Consider the following 22,702-nt stretch of genomic DNA (forward strand, 5'->3'; position numbering starts at 1 on the left):
TGTAAGTTTTGTGATCCCTCAAACGTAACCTGAACAGAGTAATAAAAATATCATACTTTGTAACATAATTCCATGTGATATGTATCGTTTTTTGTACAATTTTAATTTTTTGCAATTGCAATAATGGCGTCATATTTAACGTTGCCCATTAATAAAAACGCGAATTCTTAACTTCTTTTAGGGCAACTCTGTAAGGGCTGATATTCAATGTCATCGATATATCGACGCTACTATCGATTGCTTGGTAATTTTTTCCATCCCCAAGCCGCATGAAAGTTGATGAAAAAATATTTAGAAATTCGCGTTTGCTGTTGAAAAAAAAGATTATTGTATTTATTTAGTCAAGCTGGAGTCAAAAATGGCACGCAAGAATGCTCAGGCAGAGGATCTCTCCAACGTAGAGTTCGAGACGAGCGAAGATGTCGAGGTAATACCCACCTTCAATGCCATGAACCTCAAGGAGGAACTTCTACGCGGCATTTACGCGTACGGTAAGTATTTTTTTATTTTTTGTCTACTTTATGTCTCATTTCGTTGCTAATCGGGTGTTAAATTAGGTTTCGAGAAGCCATCAGCGATACAACAGCGCAGCATTAAACCAATTGTCAAGGGACGCGATGTGATTGCCCAGGCACAATCCGGAACGGGCAAGACGGCGACCTTCTCCATTTCCATCCTGCAGAGCTTGGACACAACGCTGCGAGAGACGCAAGTTCTCTGCCTGTCGCCCACACGCGAGTTGGCTGTCCAAATCCAGAAGGTCATTCTGGCGCTGGGCGACATGATGAATGTGCAATGTCATGTGTGCATTGGCGGCACAAATCTGGGCGAGGATATACGCAAACTGGACTATGGCCAGCATATTGTGAGCGGCACACCTGGCCGAGTTTTCGACATGATCAAGCGACGTGTTCTGCGCACAAGGTACTTTATGGCTTGCCCTATTTATATATTTATACCCTGGTAAAAATGGGTAGTGATGACGACCCATGCGGGTTCATCTCGAAAATGTTATAAGATGTTCTTTGCCCAATGTTATGTCAATTTCAAGCTGGACACAGAGTACCTTCGAGTCGTGCTTAATATATTCTTTATCCCGTAGAGCCATTAAAATGCTGGTGCTTGATGAGGCTGATGAGATGTTGAACAAGGGTTTCAAGGAACAAATCTATGATGTTTACCGATATTTGCCGCCCGCAACGCAAGTTGTGCTGATTTCTGCCACATTGCCGCATGAGATACTGGAAATGACATCGAAATTCATGACGGATCCCATACGAATTTTGGTCAAACGGTAAGCGAGACAATAATATTTGCAATCATAAGCGTTCCTATTATAACTGCCCATTAATTGCAGTGATGAGTTGACACTGGAAGGCATCAAGCAGTTTTTCGTGGCCGTTGAACGCGAGGAGTGGAAGTTTGATACGTTATGCGATCTCTATGACACACTGACCATCACACAGGCGGTTATTTTCTGTAACACCAAGCGCAAGGTTGACTGGCTGACTGAGAAAATGCGAGAGGCCAACTTTACGGTCAGCTCCATGCACGGTGACATGCCGCAAAAGGAGCGTGACGAAATCATGAAGGAGTTCCGCGCTGGCCAGTCCCGTGTCCTCATCACCACGGATGTGTGGGCGCGCGGCATCGATGTGCAGCAGGTATCGTTGGTCATCAACTACGATTTGCCCAACAATCGTGAGCTTTATATTCATCGCATTGGTCGCTCGGGTCGTTTTGGACGCAAGGGTGTCGCCATCAACTTTGTCAAATCCGATGATATTCGCATTTTGCGTGATATTGAACAATACTATTCGACGCAGATCGACGAGATGCCCATGAATGTGGCTGATTTAATCTAATCCTTTTTATTGCAAACTAATCCTAGTTTATTTTTACATATAACATGTACAACCGTAATCCGCTTTTCTTAGCAGTAGCGAACACTACTTGTAAACAAATGAAATTAATTAATAACATGAAAAGTAGTTGACTTTCAACACACGCAAACATAATCTGTATATGTAATTAGAAATAACGATTAAGAGTTTAATACAGAAACCAGTTTGTTTGAAGGTCAAAATTGGCTTTTCGGAGGTATTTTTAATATATTGTTTCACAACAACTCGTTTTGAATACCATTAAAAGCATTAAATTAATAAAAACCATATACAATATTAATGCTATTTTTAGCTAACTACAGACTTTGGTCTAATGCGAAAAGAAGGCGCAAATGGTGGATGAAACTTAAACTGACACTAACACTACCGCAAACCATTCATTCAACTTATAACGTCCGGTTTCGATTGTGGTAATTGTACATATGCAGAAGTAGCTGGCGATGCTTGGGCCTTGGGCTTACTCTTGGTATCATCCGACTTTAGCAATGTGCCCAGCACAATGCCCAGGAATAGAATGAGGCCCACTTGCTGGTTAGAAAGGAATTTCTTGGCGCAATCAGTCGGATTATCAATGTTGAGTGAGTAGATCTGTTGAATGGTAAGCAGTAAATAAGAACTGAATCATTGCATCCCGAAATGTGCTCACCTGTTGCACTAAATGTGCGCCAACGATGCCAACGGCACCATAGTAGGGCAGCGTCTGGTCGCAGGCATAGCCGGCAGCCGAGAGACCCGTGAGCATTGCGCCCGTAAATCCGGATAGCCAGACCTTTGTATTCTCGCCGAAACGTAGCGCCGTTGATTTCACACCAATTTGGAGGTCGTCCAGCTTGTCCTGGTGCGCATAGATGGTGTCATACACAATGGTCCAACACACACCCGACAAATACAGCGGCAAACAGGCCTCCCAATTAACGCTACCCTGCGTTGCACACCAGCCAAGCAGGGCGCCCCAATTGAAGCACATGCCGAGCACCAGTTGGGGCCAGTAGGTGACACGCTTCATCAGTGGATACGTGATGACCAAGCCGAGTGAGCTGGCACCCAACAAAATGGATTGCCAATTGAGCTGCACCAGCACCAGCAGGCCCAAACTGAGCTGAGCCGAGAGGAAGACAATTGCATCCAGTTGCGTGATCTGGCCGGATGCAAGCGGCCGACCGCGCGTCCTCTCCACTTTGGCATCGATGTCCTTGTCCCACATATCATTGATGGTGCAACCGGCGCTGCGCATAATCAGCGCTCCGGTTGCAAACAAGCCCAACATGGTCAGATCCGGCCAGCAGCCGGCATCAGCGCTGAGTGCAATGCTCCAGCCGCAGGGCCAGAAGAGCAGGTACGTTCCAATGGGTCGATCGATGCGCATTAGCTGCGCATATGGCTTGGTGGCCAAGGCCAATTCCTGTAGAAGCGAAGATTTATGCGGCGCCTTGCCCTCCTCGTTCGAGGATGCCGGCAGCGTTGTTGTCGTCATCCGTTGGTGCAGCGTCCAACTGTTTATCTGCTGCTGCATCAGCATTCGCTGCTTGCGGTAAGCATGGGCATGTGTATGCAGTCCAATGAAGACACGCGCCGGCACAGCTGACATCTGTTTTGCACTAGTTAATGTGATTGTTGTTGTTGTTGCTGCTGGCAAATGCAGTTTAACTCTGTGCAGTAGGCGCAAATGTCGTGACATATACATATTAAAGCTCTGTTTAATAGGGTTTCCTATTGGAATACGGTACACATTGAATAACACAGTCGGACTCTTAATCTGCAACAGAACCGATCTGTCGCACTATTATGGCAAGAACTCCACAAGCCTGTTACGGGGGGGGTTAATATGGTATCGATATATCGTTATTTCAAATTAATTTATGCACGATACGAACGATATGAGCGATATCGATATTATGATGATTCAATTTTAACTACATTCGTTAACTTGAGGAAATTTAACAAATATCGAAATTCCATTAAACGATGTTATTAAAAATTTCCCTTCCTTTGCATGAGCACTGCGGAAGAGCTGCCACTTTGTTTGTAGTTGTGTTGGCGTTGCCATATGTGCAAAATGTGTTAATAAACTTAAAAAGGGCGCCAAATTCATTAAGCATATCGATTCAATATTTACGCAGCTCCTAAAATGCGCAGAGTTCATTTAATATCAATTAATAAACTGTTCAAATTAATATGCCTCTCAAATACGCTATTCAAGAATTTGCTGCTCTGAAACCACAACTGTTCATTTTTAATCGTAGCCTAATCTGAGTAAACGTTAGTTTTGCGCAACTGAATCTAAAGGTAGGCATAGCGACCGTTAAACTACAATTACAACATCAATTGGAGTAACAGTTCATAGATCCAGATAGTCCAAGGTATTGTGCCCTTAGAACATATAGATAAGTACACATATGTACAGATGTAAATGTGTAGCTACTGAATTTTTGGTGGGTCATAAAGAGTTTGGTATAATGTTAAGTTATAAGTATAAAACTAACCAAAAGCTTTTACATATGTAGAACTACCAAGCATACACTAAGCTTATTGGTAGAACCCAATAACTAAACCATTTTGACCAAGTCAATATCGTTTTTTCTGCACCCGTCACCAACTTTTCGAAATCTGCACACGCCAACAAGAATGTCCGTAACTTTTGCACACGACCATCGAAGTTTTGCACACGGTCATCATTCACACGAAAGTCTTCAGCAGTTAGAAACAGAATATTAGCAAAGCTAAATGTGTCCAAAGCAGACACACTGCAAATAAGCAAGACGACGGTTGCTATCGCACGAGCTGGATTGAACATTCAATAACATACATACTTACTTGGCTATAATAAATACAAATACTTTGACCAACTACCAATAATCTTAATTACCACAACAAATTAAAAATACATACGACACTTCTGATGTGGAACTTTAGCTTATCCATAAATCATTATTGATCAAATGGAAAAAGTAATCTTTTTTTTTCTAGAAAACAGCCTACATGACTGGGTAGTTAAATATGTACTGATTTTTGGTCCAGATTTATCTCTAAATCTCCCTCACTTGAACAGACACTTGTTGTTTCTCTGCTACCGAATGGTGTCAACATCGCCTGTGCTCCCTTTCTCTCTCACTCTTTTTCGCTCTCTCCCTACCTCGCTCTCTCTCTCTCTCTCTCTCTCTCTCTTTCTAAAGATATCGCCTGCAGTCCGCGAGTACTGATAACACACAAATATTTTTTTCTCAGAGATAAGCGTGGAGGGCTATCGCCTTGGTTGGATTAGTGTCAGGTTTTTCTTTAAAAAACAGCATACGCTCGTTTTTCCCAAGCAGTCAGCGCCCCGCTCTCAGCAGTTAAGCAAGTGTAACAGGCACTTAACAATTGTTTTCACTTTGCGGCTAATTGAATTATTTGAAAATCAGCAACAATGGATCATGGATCAGGTGGTACCACTGCTAAATCTTGTCCAATGATTATGGTGGTAAGTTTTCCAATTCTGCTCATTTCTCTGCTGATGCTTTTTATATCAATAACAATCCGTGATCATTTATTTGCTGACACAGTAGCGTTTTTCTCGTGAGTGCGAGAGCAGAGTTTTAATTTAATTTACAAACACAAATCGTGATCTGATTGATTTCACTCAGAGCGCATTTCACTCTCTCTCCCTCGCTCGCTCTCTCTCTCTCTTTCTCTCTCTCTCTCTGCGCATGTACAACGATGATCACACAATGATGCTAAGTCTTAGCTCGCTCTCACTTTGCCTAGCGCCAAACTACACTCTACTCATTCATGTTGAGCAACAAAAACATACATAAACAAATACCGGGTGTTTAACTGATAAGAATGTATTTAAGCTTTGTGGGCTTTACTACAAATTTTACTTTTATCGTATTTACCTCTGTCAGCCTATATATAATGTGATAACACGCCTGTAAGAAAATTATTGTCACTCACACATTTTGCATCTGGTCTACCCTGCTCTCAACAGTTCCATGGCGGCCACTGTGAGAGAATTTTGTGGCGTGGCTGGGTGGCATCAACCGTTGTCGAATTCACGTTCTCCGCCATCGCGTTCTTTGTGCTCGCCTTCATCTACGAGCTGCTCAAGTTTCTGCGTAATTATCTGTTGCAACGAGAGGCGCGCAAGGTAGCTGAACAAACGGCCGCAGAGATAAGACGAAAGAGGGAAATAAACGATTGCGCCGGCTGCTCGGAGACGCCACTGGCCGAAATCAGAGAGGAGACTTACTGGCAGCGTATCTTCAACTCGGCACATATCATCCAATCGCTGCTGTATCTGGTACAAGTCATAATCTCCTATTTGCTGATGCTTGTCTTTATGAACTTTAACTATTGGCTGTGCTTGGCCGTTGTTTTGGGTCTAGCAGCAGGATACTTTTTCTTTGGTTGCTTTAAGAAAGATGCGCAGGATAGCGATTGCTGTCCTTGAGCTGCCTAAACCATTTCTGTTTCATGACATGACATTGTTTAAAGTGTTCCAATACTTATTATATGGAACATTATATGTATGTTTATACTTTAAAGTATGGATAAGTTTTCTTTTTTGTTTTGTGTTCATTAGATTTTGACATGTAGTTTAATACGACCAATCAATCCCATAAATTCGAGCATGTTTCTTGTCAGCTTTCTTTACCGCATAGTTATTATAAATTCGGATCAAATATTTTGCTAAAATAAAAAAAAAAAAAACAATTTTATTTTGCAAAATGTTGTTTTGAGCTTTATGGCATAAATTAGTCAACTAGAATTTACTTACAGAGCATATTGTACAAATAATTATGAGAACAAGAACCTAGGTATATTTAAGACTTTACATTTATATAACACAACTCAATACTTTATATAATTTGTTTTACAATAAAAAAAAGTTGCCTATAAATGTGACAAACACAAATGAAAATCTCCAAAATTACATACATCAAATTCGTGAAAACAGAGCTCCCGCGAGTTCATCAAAACCTATCAATTACTAAACTTAACTATCATTTAAAAGGCATTCAGGCCAATGCTCAGCCAAAAATAAAAAATATATGTATATATATATGTTTTAATGAGAGTTGTTAGTATGATCAATAAGCTGAACATTGTCGCACAGACCTTAAGAGTATCCCTTAAACTAGTACTTGTATATGTATCATATTTATATGTGTGCATATTTATATATATATATATATATATATATGTATATCGTAGTTAAACCCTTCACACATGCCTGACTAACCAACAATTCGAGCTGCCTGGAGGAGCTGGGATGATGCCCTGTTGCCTCATAAACCGGTTGCTCCAGCCGTCATCATCCCTCCGTGATGGTGATGATGATGCATGCCGCCATTTTGAAAGTACATGTAGTAGTTGTAGGGCGGCTGCTGCCCCGGTCCCCCCTCGCAGTCCAACAGGGGCTGTCCACCGGTCGCAGCGCCCACTGGCGATGGCGTCATTGGCAGCGGCGACACTGTATTCCCTTGGCAGCTGGCCCGCAGGGCAACAGCCTGATGATGCGCCAGTATATCGGTAACTGAATGCGACGATGGCCAATGGCCGGGCGGAACACTGCGCAGCTGATGCGTCTGCCCGCCCTGCGGGGGCGATGGGCTGCCGCAGGAGACGGCCTTCATGCTGTAGGCGGCAGCTGCACTATACGGCTGATAGATGGAATTGTAGAGATGGGCGTGAGCGTGCACATGGTGAGCACTGGCTGCCACCGCTGCTGCCGTATGCTGGTGATGATAATGCTGGTGGTGGTGCGCGGAGTGTGGATGCTGAGTAGCATTGGTGGTATTACTGTTTCCGCCGCCGCCGACGCCACTGCCTACGCCTCCGCCGCCGCTGCTGGCGTTGCTGCCAATGGCACCCATTGATGAGGAGCCAATGCTGCCAGTGCTATGATGATGTCCTATGCTGCCCAGTTTGTTGCGCAGTATTCGCGATATGGAGCTGACGCTGGGCACATTCGTCTTGTCGCAGATGCCCTCGCTGAGCAGACGATCCCGGATCTCCCAGGCAAAGATGCCCGGATCGCGTTGCTTCAACTCCCGTATGTAGTTAACGACCTTGGGCGTGGTGACGCGCGGCTTGGACCCACCAATTGCACCCGGCAATATGGAGCCCGTCTCGTGGTAACGCGCCAGTATCTTCGAGACACAGCCGTGACTCACGCGCAGCTGGCGCGAAATGTCACAGGGCCGGATGCCCAGGCGGGCCAGTTCCACGATCCGCATTCGAGTCGCATTCGGCAGCGGTCGGCCGTTCACAAAGACGCCGCCCAGCTGATTCACTTCGCCATACTGCGGGCATTGCGACTCTGAAAGGAGATGGAGAGAGCACCGATTGAGTATGAGAATGTGTGCATAGAAAACCAGCAGCAGTAACAACAACAACAATAACAACAACAAAACCAAAAGCATCGAGATGGCAAACAAAAGCACATTTGCGTCTAATTAGCTATGGATCTCCGGTTCGCCTGAAAATCGCTACACTTTGCTTCCGAGAACTGCGGATGTGTGTGTGTGTGTGGGGGTGTGTGGGGTTGTGTGGGTGTGTGTGTGTGTGTGTGTGTGTGTGTGTGTGTGTGTGTGTGTGCGTGTGTGTGTGTGTGAGTGAGTCTGAATCTTGCTAGAGATTGTGCCATAGAAAACAACAAACCATGTAAATGCGCCGAACGTGCGGAAATGCATTTTGAATGTTGACGCAGAGCTGTCCCAGCTATGTGGCCCTTACCTAACTGGAAACACAAATTACTTGCTCACAATGGGAATTTAAAACTTATTAAGCTTTAAGTTTAATTTTTAAAAATATTTTGCACATTTATTTCATTGGTAAATAACAGCAAAATAAACAAATGAATTTATTGTAGTTATGTAAATGTTCATTGGGCAATTAAGAAATTGAGCTCACACAAAATAACAATTAAAGCTAAAGTCTTAAACTCTTCAAGAGTTGAATTATCGGATAATCTTAATAATTTGTGTGACTCTTTAAAAACTGTATTAATTTTCAGCGGATATTTAATTCCGAAATTGATCCAACATATGTTGCCTGCATTGGGAACAACCCAGAAACCCCGATTAGACCATATATTCTTGCTTCACATAAAACGAATATACTCATTTCTCCTCGGGAACAGAAAATATAAGATTCTCGATTTGTAACAAAGATTTCCCAAAAATTTTCAACATTCAAAAATATTCATTTGGTGATTAAACATGAATATTTACTATGGTGCTCCAAGCCAACTCAATTATGAATTATGGAATTTTAATTAAAATTAAGCTTGACTTCTTCCACTTCCCCACTCCACCCACAATGGAATGGAGGCATTTTGGTTGGATCACCTGCTCTTCTTCTCCCTGGAGCCATTGTCCGTCCACTTTACAGTCACTTAAGAAAATTTGCACATCTGTGCCTTATGCCGTCGTCTAATTTAGAATCATGTAGTTAGCTTCATGTTTCACAGCAACAACAATAAAAACAACAACAACAACAATAAAAAACGACGGCAAGAACAAGAGCAACTTAAACTAAGAACACGTACAGGGCCAGCAAAGTGCCTCGGACAGCGCCAGAAAAATCACAATAGGGCTGCCGAGTTACACGCGCCACAATTGTAAGTGCAAGAAATGGGGATCCAGGAACCCAACAAAAAGAGAATTATACATTATACCAAATAGTACATAGAGGGGGCCCGCAGAAAGATCCGTCGTCTGAGGAAACAAGTGAAACAAGTGTATCGACCTCGATTTTTTCTTTCATTCATAAGTGAAAATTGTACCTAGTTCTTAACGAGGCGCTCAGTTGGCCGCTTCAGCGACATGGTCATAATGAAAGTACTGTTCTAGCGTTGTACAGGCTGATCTCAGGTTACAGTAAACAAATTGGAAACCCGCCCAGACACTTGTTGCCCCTAACCGAAACGGCATCGAATTTCATGTACTGTTCCTGCACTGGCTATGCATTTGCGCACTTGTCAATTGCACTTCGATCATTTCAGTTAGTAAATACATATGTATTTCGCACTTGGGGCCATTCGCCAGACAAATAGGGCACACGGAACGTGCAGCTGCATAAATAATCTACCCAGTGCCATCCAAAACAAAAAGTTAAAGTTTCATTGAGAATCGCTTATGCTATGACAAACTTTCAGGTACTTAGATGCGTATGAATCTTCAAATGGCAGTTTAACTCATGAAAACAAAAAACCCAGCAATATTCTATTATTTTTCAAAACAAATACAAAAAGTTTGCGCTCTGTTTAGATTGCTATAAAAGCTGATCTCTCAAGCAGCTGGCATGTCAGTCAAAGTCAAGATGCCAATTGGAACTAAAGTTGTCGTTTTGCTGTTTGTGGTTTGCCTGGCGCTGAGCTATCAGGCAACACAGGCAAATCCTATAGAGGAGCAATCAGCAGGATTGGTATAATTATCTAAATCCATTTTAATATGTGTGTTACTAATTTTGTTGACCGTTACAGAAAAGCCAGGAATATGACTGGTTCTCAATGATCTTTGGAGATTACGACGAAGATGATGATAGCGAGTATTGTATGTAGTCAAAGTAGTTAAATTTTGGGGCTCAACTAAACACGGATTATCTTTGCAGTAATTTGTCGCAACTGCACCGTTCTGGTCGGCCAGGCCAATGCCACAGACATGCAACCTAATCCAGCTACAATGGCAAGCACGCCAGATACATCAACGGCCAGTCCAACTGGAGATGCACCAACAGCAGCCACTGCTGCACCTGCACCTGCCGCTGGCGCAGATGCAATGACTCCGGCACCAGCTCCACCTGGGAAATAACTTCATATATCAGAGTACTTTCCCACTAACTCCAATGAATCTTAAACGTATATTTAGTCTTTAGATAATTAATTTGTTTTTAAATGGGATTTGGTATACGAAGCATGGCTGGAAAATGTCGAAACTCTGAAAATGTTATTTAAGATCGGTCCTGGTCCTGGTATCGAAATTCCTGCAGTAATGCAAATTTATATATTATTATTCCAGGTGAAGGTGTAAGCATGAATAAATGTGTGTTTCACTAAATTACCCGATACGTGCAGTTAGGTAATTATTTAAAGATCATATAATAAAGTCTCTGGCATAAGTATCCACTTCAGGAGCAGATCAAGATATACACAATTGTTTTGACATAAGTCACAACAAATCGGCTGGCGCTCAATGCAGACCCACACGCATTGCCGTCTGGTTGTGGTCTGGTTCTGGGGACTGGGAGTGGGTCTGGGACTGGGAGTAGCGGTTCCATTCAGTTTCAGACTCGGTGGTTTTTACTGTATCTGTATCTGTGAATCCGTCGGTTTTATACATTTCGCTTGGCATTCTCGCAGTGACAGTAAATGTGATACGAAGGCAGCCCAAGTTGACATTATGTTTGACATTTGTAATCTTGCGATCGTTAATTATTTTCGAATTGAGTTACAAAGGGGCGCACATACTACAGACAGAGCCACACAGGAGCAAAATCTCCTCAATGCCATCAAAGAGAGAAAAATAGAGAGTGGGAATATGTAAAGCCAAAGATCATACAGCATTCGACAAATGTTCGCTCCCAAAATCCCATATTTAGCAGCCGCTGAAGTTTTGTTGTTTGCCTTCGGTCCGTCGGTATCTGTATCTGTGTTGTGGCAGGCATTTGTGGCATCCGCAGTGTGATAGCTGCAATTTGTTGCTCTACTCAACAACATTATCTTCGAGTGTTTGACTTTTGTGCTAAACGTTCATAAATTTGTCTCCACAAATGTTTTTAGTCGTCTGTTGCCTTAATGAATGATGCCGTTCAGTTTCTCTTTTTTCCCTTCTTTTTTTCCTCGGTTCGGTTTTTTGTTTTAGATCAATGTTTACTGTGTCATTTTAATGGGTTTTCAAATACGCTTGACATCAATTTTCGGCAATTATTTAAGATTAATGGGCAGCCAAAGTTGACCATTTCAAAATGAAGTTAATTATGATATTGAATTATGTCCGCTGATAAGAACAATACACTTACTAACTAGCCCGAGAAATTGGACATTAAACCAAATTGCACTTGAGCTGAGTGGCAGTTAACCGTCACGATAAAGATGCAATTGCTGATTTTTATGCTTATCACTTTTCAACTTTGTTTCGATTTGAAACTAACGTTTTAATTTAAATGTTAACATCTAATTTATGATCAATAGCCATTTGCACATCCGGCCTGCTTTGGGAGTCAGCGTCTCCATTCAAATTAGTCACGTATTTTTCCGATTAGCGCAACAATAATATCCCCCAATGGTTTGGCTTAGCTAGCGGATCAAGATGAGTCAGGGGCATATTTTGATAAATTATTGCTTATGGGCAAACTACATTCTTTCAATAGAGAGCATATTCACTAGTTACATTTTGACGTTCAACTGTTAAATATGTGATGATCTTGTTAAAAAACAGGAAAACAATATCTGAAAACAAAGTAAATTCTTCTATGTATTTAAAGATTCTATTGCAATGGGCGTGCGGAATGTAAACACTACTTAGTCCAGAGTCCACAAGATTTCAGTATGAGCTACCGACATGAGTGACCATGCAACGATCGTGCCACATCGACCCGTCGGCATTGGATATATGTTGTTGCTGTTGCTGTTGTTGTTGTCTGGTGTTGGTCTTATTAAAGGTGCAAACATGCCACCGCCGTTGAGGATTCAAATTCGAGAGTCGCCGCGTCGGTTACGATCAGAGAGCACTATTCCCGATGCGAGTAGGGCTAGTTGCACAGCTCCCGCTCAGGTGCCGCATCAAGTGTTTGCCCGATGCCCGTTGCCCGTTGGGTTTATTTTGCGTGTTTGTTTGCCTTTGGAAACCTTCGAATGTAGAGAGTCCACATTTTACGTAGACATACACATATGTATGCATGTAGTATTATTGTTTATTTAATTTTAAGTTACGCACAACAACAATAATAAGGGGCTCGGGCTACTTGAATCTACGCTCTAGACCATGTTTGCACTGATGTCTATGCTGTCTATATAACAAATATACAAAAATACGCTCAGTTGAGAGCGAAAGATAAAAGATACTTTGACTCTAATGAGGATCCGTATCCTGGCGAGTGGATAACCACTAGTCACTGTACTCACTGAACTAATCAAAGCAAACAAGTCTGAGCCGGTTATGGCTGCTGCTGATCCAAGTTGTGGTAGCTGTGCAGCGGCTTCTGTTAATGAAAAGCAAACACCTACAAAATGTGAAGATCACAGGCAAACAGCTTAAAAAATCATAAACTCAATTTTTTTTTATTTATTTTCGTATTATTTATTTTTTATTTTTTGTCAGGGTTAAGAAACAAGATGCGCGCCCTGCCCTGCCAATATTTGCTGACGGATTTTCGTATTGTGAATCGATGCGGGCTGTCATTAGACTCCTACTGCGGGTCCTTTGGCTTCTGTGTCGGCGAACGGAAGTCGCTATCGGTCGAATCGGGAACAAATGGCTTACAAATGGCTCTGTTTGCACTGAAATCCTATACACTATTTTTTCAATGAGTGTGGTAACCCGAGGAGCGGGCGAACCGCAGCTCCATGGAGCCGAGCATGGCCCTGCGCAGACCATAAAAAGCTCAATTAAAATTGTCTATAAAGCGAAATTATAATTCATAAATTCTGGGAAATTGCCGAATACAATGGCAGCCACTGTTCGCTAGCAGCCACTGTTCTGCGACGGCCGATAAACAAATTACAAAATGCTGCAGCAAATGAAGTAGCAGTTGCAGCTAAATGCTTATATATATATGTATGTATTGGCAGATATCTTGGCTTTCTAATTCTTAGAATTTGTGCAAAAACTTTCGCTTTGACAGAAAACCGCTCCAGGGCTTGTTTGGCAATTAAATGCAGCAAAGGCATGCCGCATTTGTGTATACATTTAAATTATATAAAAATGTTAAAGGTTCACCAAAAATGCACTGATGCATGCAAATCCAATTACGGGAGCAATTAACAAACTTTAACTAACTAGAAATAATTAAAAATAATATTTTGCTAAATATATATATATATATAATATAAATATATATAGCGGCGCTGAAAAGTTAAGTGGCGGATTAAAATATAAGTGTATATATATTTTACGAGAGAGACACTAATTTATTTCCTACTCATCTGCTGATAAGCAGCAATATATATATTTACCCCTGATTTGTCTGGGCAATGAATTGAAATCTCTGTCTTGTGTCTTTGGCTATTATTTTTTATAGTTTTTAACAGAAAAAAAAATGTTCAAACTTATCGCATGTATTTGTGTGTATTTTCATTTGAAATTTTTAGCTGACAGATTTCAAATGTCAAAAGGCAATAAACTAATTTCATGCATAATTGAATATTAACAAATTCAAAAGACATCTGAACATTTGGCAAGCTGATAAGCAATTTTTTATATACATATATGCATATAAACATGTGCTGTATATATGGTATTTAATCAACGATTTGTAATTCAGCGACCCCATCAATGACAACAATAGAAATGCAATATTCAAAAGAAAATATCATTTCGAATTTAAAAATGTGCCAGACGACAATTAACGCATTTCAACTTCAAACGAAGCTTTCAATATTAATTAGCAATGCAATTTGTTTAATATGTAGAAAAATACCGGCACATTAGTTAAACATTTAGATGAACAAAGGCAAGATTTCAATCAAATCAAATCCAATAAAATGGCCGCCAATTTGAATCGCAACGAATTATAGTTTACGCCCTCAGAATGCACATATAAATATTTGACATGAAATGGCGTAATTTCTTGATTTTTATTTCAAATATTGAGGACAATATTTGAGTTAATATTTGATGTCTTAGTGGAACAAAAAACCGCAGAGCTGCAAAGAAAGCATGGCAAATTAAATTTCCTTTTTCACTACAAGTTGCAATATGGCTTTGGCTGTGACTGTGGCCATAAATCTTTGGCTCTTGGCAAGTGGTAGCCGCACCCTTTGGCCACTGCCCCTCTTCTGACATACGATTTGATTGACAGCGCGATGCCTTCGCCAAAACTCAAGAGGGAGAATTGTGAATGCTCATACCCTGTACTATTTGATATGCACGGTATATTGTGAACATAAATAAAAATAATAAAACAAAAATAACAAAAAATAAAATCACTTTCGTTGATCCGCAAGAACATCTATCAAAGCTTTATATTCAACTAATAATTGTCCAAATAAAAATAGTTTCCATAGCAAAAATTGCCTAATTTGACTAATAGTAATTACACAGTTGAAGCACCTAATCATCTAAATAGATTCAAAGTGAGTGAATATTAAACATAATTATTCTTATTAACATCTCGTTAAAGCTTGCAGAAATCCCACACAGTCACAATCTAACTCAGTGAAGTGTTAAAAAAAATATATATAGAGAGGGTATCTAACAGTCGTGTAGACCATTTAGTTAATTCGTTTTGCATTTAAATAAAAAGAAAAAACTGATTTGCATTGCCAATGCAGCACAAATTAATTTAACAACTCAGTTGAATTCTGTTGAGGCTCGGCGGTTTTATTTTCATATCGCTTGCATTGCGTATACGCAGTGCTAGCCCCCAACTATACATATGCTTACAGCCATAATAAAAAGAATAAGCAAGCAGCCCAAACTTATTATTCTTGATTTTAAAAATAAGCATTTCACTTGTTCGTTGACGATTAAAATACACGTTTTATATGATTTCATGACAATATGCGACATACTAAGTGCTATATAAGAGCTTGTCGACAACTTTGTATGCGGAGCGTTGCACAATTTGCCGCACAATCGCATTTATTTATCAGTAAATTTCACAAGCAGCTAGCCACAAAGAAGGAAGCGTCTGCCTCACAGACTGTCCGTCCAAGGGTCCCTTTGAACTGTGGCAATGTTATTCCCATTTAATCAGCAAGAGTTCAATTTCTATCGTTATCTGGCAAAAGAGTGCGAATTGTCATCTGTTTACTTTATTATTGACCGATCTTTCTTTTTCTGTATTTTTGTGACACTCTACAGAGCGTTCTTAAGGGAGTTTCGATGCACTTTGAAGGTTAATATATTTTAGATTGTACATAATAATAAAATACGCTAATTTACATATTTTTAAATACTATCAATACTTATTTTAATTAAAATATGTATGGATTTTTATATATTTTTTACAAAAACAAATTAGAAAGGAAATATTATATTATATAATACAGCGGATTATATTCCCTAATTATGAAATAGGAGTAATATTTACTTTCTACAAAGAAATTAGAAATAATAAATATTAATTGACTCATCAATGGTTGAACATTGACACTGATCATTGATTAATATTCTACTTCGACTTAAAAATATTTTTTATCATTTTTAAATTACTTTTAATTTTTAAAATTACTTTATCACATTTTATATATGTATAATATAAAATGACACATATTTATTGTCTACCCTAACTAATATTTGAAACGTATCGAAATATTCCATGAAATTATCAGAACTTCGATAATGTTTAATGGATGACATATAAATAAATTGCATTATATAGACATATATGTATTGAAATTGTATTGAGAATGTGCAAGTGCTGTCTCAAATTATAAATTAAGCTCATTACTTTGTGTGGCCCCGCCTTGGAAGACATGCGCCCTCGCATATTCCCTCGTCCTCAGCCTCATCCTCGTCCTCACCCTGTGCATGTGGATATCAAAAGTACATAAAACTAAATAGATTCCTTTAGCGTCAACAACTTTGTCTGTCAACAGAAATGAATGGCTCCATAAATCACGGCAGCCACCGCAAAGTGGCGTCGACCAAGTCTCAGAGTTTCACTAGTAGGAAATATGACAGCATCTGCAGCATCTCAGTTGAGCTAGCAGCGTACCCCGAATCATCATCGTCATCATCATCAGCTCGAGAGAGAGAACAAGATTCCTGGGCCCGTTCCCGTTGCCGGCGCATGTAAAAGGGGGCGCGCCCAGAAGACATGCTGCAGTGACTTCAATTACGCGTACCAAGAATGTGGACAATGCGAACGCGCATTGCCCAAATACATAATATGTATGTAGTATGCCCATAAGTATGTACATAGGACAAAAGAAGCAGAGCAACTACAACTAAAACACATCCAAAAACACAAATCCAACCAATCGTTGGCAATGTACTAGAACCAAATCCGCTGCAACGCCACACTAAAAAAAATAAGCGCCATAATATAATTGAGCAATTTCAAACTAATAATATCATAAAAAATCAGATTTGTGCATTTATCAAATAAATATAATTAAAAGTGAAAATGAAAAGATATATCTTGATTCTTTCTACTTTAAAAAGATTGATGGCATTTTATAAATGCATCTTTCTTAAAAGTATAAATGCTTTTAACTTGAAATTTTTCGAAAATTTCTATATCTCTATGTAGAAATATTGAATTCACTTATTATTTATTATTATTTAAAACTTTTTTATTTACATATGAAATACGTTAATTACGACTCGATAAATTTCGAAATTGAGTCCTAAAATAATCTAGTTTGGTATTTTTACGTTCGTGAACATATATTTTTGCAGTGTAGCTATGGCTGAACTTCGCTAGCATCCGAGCTATGTGCGAGAAGGAAACGCCCGCCGCTGACAGGCATAAATTTTGTTGGTCGGCGCACTTTGAGCTCTGGAACTGCAGTTCCGGTCGTAGGTCTTAGGTCGCAGATCATAGAAGCCTTGGGGAATAGCTCAGTCATCAATGGGTTATGGGCAAGGGACTCAAGTTGAGTTCAAACATCTCTCTGCAGATGGTTGGTTTGCCAACATATTGATGGACTCGCATTAATTACGACCCAAGGGGCGCAAACACGTGCCCCCCTTTTGTTTAGTGGCAGATGCAGCGATTAGAAAATCATTAAACTTATGTTAATGAGCAGAGTTGGTGCTCGTTGGTTTGGCTACACTTGTCAAGTGTCTGCAGATCCTTTTTGGCAGCTGATGGCTCCATGTGGGCGGCCCTCATAATGAAATATACGCACCAGCTACCAACTGGCGGGTTGATTTAATTAAAGTCGTCTGTGCGGTCCACCGACGCCATATAATCAAGTCAGTCAGGCGTTATCCAAAACTTGAACGCAATCAGGAATATCAGACGGCGAAAGGAGTTTGTGCAACGCTGTGTAGGCAGTACATATGTATAAAGATATATATATATATATGAGCATGTGTATGTATGTATGTATGCATGCATGGGCACATATGTATACAGTTCCATTAAGACGTGTACACATTGACGCGACTTCTTCCTCTCTCAAGTGTTTGCCTGCATTTCTGACCGTCTTCGTCTTTGGCTTCGTCTGCGCCTTTATCGTTGTTGTTTTTCTTGTTACTGTTGTTGTTGTTGTTGTTGTTATTGTTCTTGCCTTTTGTTTTACTGCCCATTTCTGTGATTTTAGCATCTTGGCTTCGGCTGTGAGCTTTTATGTTTAGCTACCGAAGTAGATGGCTACCGGTAGCCGTTAGTCACGCATTTCTGCATCTTCATAGCCACTGGCACTGGCACCACTAACCCCCTCCCCTGCCCCATCCCCCTTTCACCCCCTCCTTGACCGACTACACTTCTCTGTTTGCATGTGCGTCTGGTCCATCTAAGTAAACAATGCTACTGCAGCGTACAAGCCAAATGTCAAAGCATCGAAAGCAAGTCATTAATGAACCGAAGTGGAAGATCTTCAACTCGGAATGCAAAAGGACAGCCAAAGAACAATTGGTAACAATTTTTGCCTGGCTAACTACAAATTCGAGGAGCGTAAATTTTACATAGTTCAACAATTCTTTATTTGACTTGTGCATATAACGGTTTCAATAACTTAATTTGTACAGAATCAAACCAATAAGAAAATCAACTTAAGTTGGATTTGATTGATCAACAATATTATAGTTCTATTAACATTCGAATTTTTTCAGCTCAATACTGCTTCTTGAGATTGTCGTTTTGTTTCTAAGAATATTACAAGGATTTTCTTCAAGTATAAATACATATATATTTATCCGTCATCTGTCTCTTAGTACCACTTATGTTGCACCAAAAACTAGTGATATTTATACAGATATCTCATATTAAAATTATTGTTTCCAAATATATATTTTGATTTCATAACAAATTACTCCAATTAAGAATAAGACCTTCAATTATAAAAAATGTACATATACACGGAGAATTCATTTCATTTTGGTAGATGATGGACGGCATCATGATGGCATCAGTCTATTACATAATCTGGGATGCAAACGCATGCCAAATAAATAACAACGGCGTTTATTTTAAAGATTGCGCAAATGGTTAATTGTAGATCGATATGTCAACAAATCCGACAAGCAAAAACAATACTCAACATGACTTTCGGCAAATAAAGATATATATATATATATAGATAAATATATGTGTTTTTATTTTGGGGCCAAAGCAAATGGACAAACAGAGACACGGACACTTGGTGGCAAAAGTGAAGACCGCACGACAACAAACACTGTGGCACAGACCACAAACATTACAACGATCATTAGTTAAATTAGAGGCAATGGCAACGTCGACATTTTTAACTTGTGCTTCAGCTTTGGCTTCGCCCATCCTCAGTCAAAGCAAACAATTGTCAACAATTGGCTACCGGGAGGCTGTCGATCATGCGCAAAAGGCGGCAAGCGGCGTTGCCGCTCAACCTTTGAAACGAAAATCAAAAACAAATACAGCTACACCTCTACACATACACACACACACACACATACATACATAGGTGGTACTTCTGCACCGAAAAGTGTCTTGAGCTGGGGACACTGTTTGCATTGGGGCATTGCGACAACAAGTCAGGTGTTCAGCTGGGTTACCAGGATGTGAATGCGCCGAAACACTTGGCTTATGTCTGACTTTTGTTTAAGCACGAATTTCCCCACTTCAGCTCAGTTGAAGATTTCTACCCAAATGCCGACGGTGTTTAACAATTAAATTCCAATAGACTAACAATATGCTCAAGAAGAAAATGTAAACTGAAAATATTAGCAATTCAACAAGGGGAACATCGTTTAACAACCCATTCATTCTTATTGCGAACATACCTGGGTCCATTTCCAGATTAAAGAAATCCAGAATTGTATCTGCTTATAGCAATATCCGCTCCAATTTGACGACTTTCACCGTTCGCTTGTCCGTCGCTTGCGAATGTATATATTTATATATATTATTATTATTTATGTATTTAATTGTAATCGCACAGAAAGGGAGTTTGCGTTAACCGTTAAATACTCGCACTTGGCTATATTGTTAGTTTCAATTAAGGCATGAAATTTGCACAAATTGACGGCGCCTCTTGACCGGCGCCACGCCAGTTGGATTTAACTGATTGGATTTCGATTGGATAACCGTTTCGTTTTATTTCGTTTCGTCTCGTCTGGTCTCGTTTTGTAAGTACTTGGCTTGGTCGCGTAAGTTGCTCCTCAGGTGAGTTGTTGAACCACAACTGAAATCTGATTAGCACATTTTGGCAAGCGATCGATGGCTTTTGTTCAGAAATTATCACGCACTTTTCACACCTGATTTGTATTTATTTGTATGTGGCACTTTGGCAGTAGTTGAATTTTCATATTATATTTAATTTAATTAATATTATACTCATAATCGAAATCCAAGAAATCCGCCGTTACTTTAGACTTTATGCCCTTATTAATCGGCATTGATTATTGATCGCACAACAAACACCAACAAAGATTGCACTAATTCTTGCTTGTCACAGTTGCAGTTGCAGCATTAAAATCCAATTGCCCGTTGCCACTTTTGCCTGTTCAGCTACTGATCCGTGATCCGTGATCCATGTGTGGGAGCAGCGCACGTTTCACTTGCACTGTCACAGCTCCAACTTGTTGTTGTTCGTCGTCACCCGTGTCTGCTGCGACTAACGGTCGCTCGCGTTCATCAATCCACAGCGAGCCACATGCGAAAAGAACCAACAGCCAACAACAGTCAAAGCGAACGAACAACAGCAACGAAATCGACGACTGCGACGCAGCATCCCAAGATCTCATTCTCTCTCCTTCTTGCACTCTCTCCCTCTCTCGTGTGTGTGTGTGTGTATGTATGCATATCGATGTGTTGTTTCCTCTTTACACTCACATTCATATCGCACACACTCGCACTGAGGGCGGCGATCGCTTTGTATTTGTTGGTTTTAATGGCGCTGCTGTTGTGTGTTGGTGTGCGTGTTTCAGTTGGCTGGCAAAAAAACAAAAATGAAGAATGTCTTTCAGCGAACAGGAGCGCACTCGGTTAAACAAGCGCCCAACTAGAGAGAGTGACAATATGCAAATTTAAACCTGTTTAAATACAATCTGTTTATTTTTAACTTGTTGTCAGCCTAAATTAGCGTATTTTTATCAAAAAGTGATTAGTTATGTAAAAATGGAATACGGCTAGTACATTTCTGTAATTTTTGTAAACCTCCTCAAATGTGTTGCCTGAATATAAATTCGATAGCAAAACATTATTTGAAACAAACAAGAGACTCAACCACTTAGCGCCCCACACCTGAGAAGAACCCTCGATGCGCTCTTGTGCTCTCACACATACAATTGTGCATTATACATTTGTGTGTGTGTGTATGTGCTTGGTGTATAGTTGTAGGTTCACATCTCAGCTGCGCACGAGTAGTCTGCGCTTGTGACTCTGACTAACCATACGCAACCGGGCGGAGTTAATTTTTGAATGCTTGAATGGCCAATCTGAAGCAAGTAAGCGTATCCGTAGCGTTCCGCCGTGTGCCCGAGCGATGTCATGACTTTTTAGTATCACACACACACACAGAGGCGGGGCCGAGGCAGACCGCCTAGCTTGACTTCCTCTTTAGCTCTCCTGCTGATGATCGCGTGCATCTATTTTTGCTTCATTAACAAAATCGTATCATTAGAGCGATCGTTGTATGCTAATAAAACGGCACAGGGCCATATCCCTTTTAGCTTTTACCCAGACAAGGGGTGGTTGAAGGTTGGCGGGGAGTACGGGTTTGGTCATAGTGCCCTGATGGGATCTGCACCTTGTCTGCGGCATGGCTGCCTCTGCTGAGATGCTGCATTTCGATTCTCGCCGAGCCGTTGCGATTCGCATGGTTAGACTTAATTATAAGAATTGCTGTTGTCTTCATATTTTTATCATTAATATTTTATTTAGTCATTTAATTGTAGCTGCCAATTTTGGTTGTCATTTACTCATTATAATGACACTCGCCTCACGCCGCTCTATTACACTTACATTTACACATCAATATCTGTGTGTGTTTGCCAGTATATACATGTATGTATGCATTTGTGAGTGCGAGCGTTACGATTGTGAGTGCCTCACATACACACACACATAAATACATACATACACACATACGCGCACTCAGAGTCTCAGCAACCAGTTGGACACGCCTCCTTACATTCGCGTTGGCCTACCTGCGCATACCTTTTGTTGCGAATTTAACTCTCTGCTCTCACATTCTATCTCGCTCTCTTTGTATCTCTCTCTCTCTCGAGCTCTCTCTTCTGAAGACTTGCCTTGATGATCGCCATAGTGAATGTTTGTTTTGTGAATGGTTTCGTTGAGCTTTTAAGTACAATTTTAAGTTTCAATTTGTATCCTGTATTTTGGGAGCCTTTTATAGCATACTGAACTCAATTTTATCAATCCAATGTACGACTTTTATACCATGAGATGCCTCAGAATAAAGGCAAGTGGAAAAAGATTATTTCATATTTTGCCATTGCGCACATAAATATGTATTAAAACTCTTGATACAGATCAGTTTTTAT

The 22,702-nt window shown here is 40.3% G+C and overlaps 5 protein-coding genes across 5 annotated transcripts; 3 read left to right on the top strand and 2 right to left on the bottom strand.

Annotated features, from left to right (window-relative positions):
* Positions 1-211: 211 nt before the first annotated feature.
* LOC6568470 (eukaryotic initiation factor 4A-III) lies at positions 212-2,013 on the top strand. Its single transcript, XM_001994741.2, has 4 exons — positions 212-491; positions 558-924; positions 1,103-1,294; positions 1,358-2,013. The coding sequence occupies exons 1-4, from the start codon at positions 359-361 to the stop codon at positions 1,863-1,865; spliced, it is 1,200 nt and encodes a 399-aa protein (XP_001994777.1). The 5' UTR covers positions 212-358; the 3' UTR covers positions 1,866-2,013.
* On the bottom strand, positions 1,847-3,724 carry LOC6568501 (4-hydroxybenzoate polyprenyltransferase, mitochondrial). Its single transcript, XM_001994740.3, has 2 exons — positions 2,551-3,724; positions 1,847-2,492 (listed from the first exon to the last, which is right to left on the bottom strand). Exons 1-2 carry the CDS (start codon positions 3,586-3,588, stop codon positions 2,286-2,288), a joined length of 1,245 nt encoding a protein of 414 aa, XP_001994776.2. The 5' UTR covers positions 3,589-3,724; the 3' UTR covers positions 1,847-2,285.
* A 1,490-nt stretch (positions 3,725-5,214) lies between these two features.
* Positions 5,215-6,588, top strand: LOC6568500 (high affinity copper uptake protein 1). The gene is made up of 2 exons (XM_001994739.2): positions 5,215-5,364; positions 5,872-6,588. The coding sequence occupies exons 1-2, from the start codon at positions 5,311-5,313 to the stop codon at positions 6,331-6,333; spliced, it is 516 nt and encodes a 171-aa protein (XP_001994775.1). The 5' UTR covers positions 5,215-5,310; the 3' UTR covers positions 6,334-6,588.
* A 453-nt stretch (positions 6,589-7,041) lies between these two features.
* On the bottom strand, positions 7,042-20,834 carry LOC6568498 (paired box pox-meso protein). Its single transcript, XM_001994737.3, has 2 exons — positions 19,979-20,834; positions 7,042-8,205 (listed from the first exon to the last, which is right to left on the bottom strand). Exons 1-2 carry the CDS (start codon positions 19,986-19,988, stop codon positions 7,172-7,174), a joined length of 1,044 nt encoding a protein of 347 aa, XP_001994773.1. The 5' UTR covers positions 19,989-20,834; the 3' UTR covers positions 7,042-7,171.
* Positions 10,194-10,953, top strand: LOC6568499. Its single transcript, XM_001994738.3, has 3 exons — positions 10,194-10,313; positions 10,372-10,441; positions 10,500-10,953. Exons 1-3 carry the CDS (start codon positions 10,209-10,211, stop codon positions 10,697-10,699), a joined length of 375 nt encoding a protein of 124 aa, XP_001994774.1. The 5' UTR covers positions 10,194-10,208; the 3' UTR covers positions 10,700-10,953.
* Positions 20,835-22,702: the final 1,868 nt, after the last annotated feature.

The sequence above is a fragment of the Drosophila grimshawi genome, unplaced genomic scaffold, assembly GCF_018153295.1.
Source record: "Drosophila grimshawi isolate 15287-2541.00 unplaced genomic scaffold, ASM1815329v1 contig_311, whole genome shotgun sequence".
Taxonomy (NCBI): domain Eukaryota; kingdom Metazoa; phylum Arthropoda; class Insecta; order Diptera; family Drosophilidae; genus Drosophila; species Drosophila grimshawi.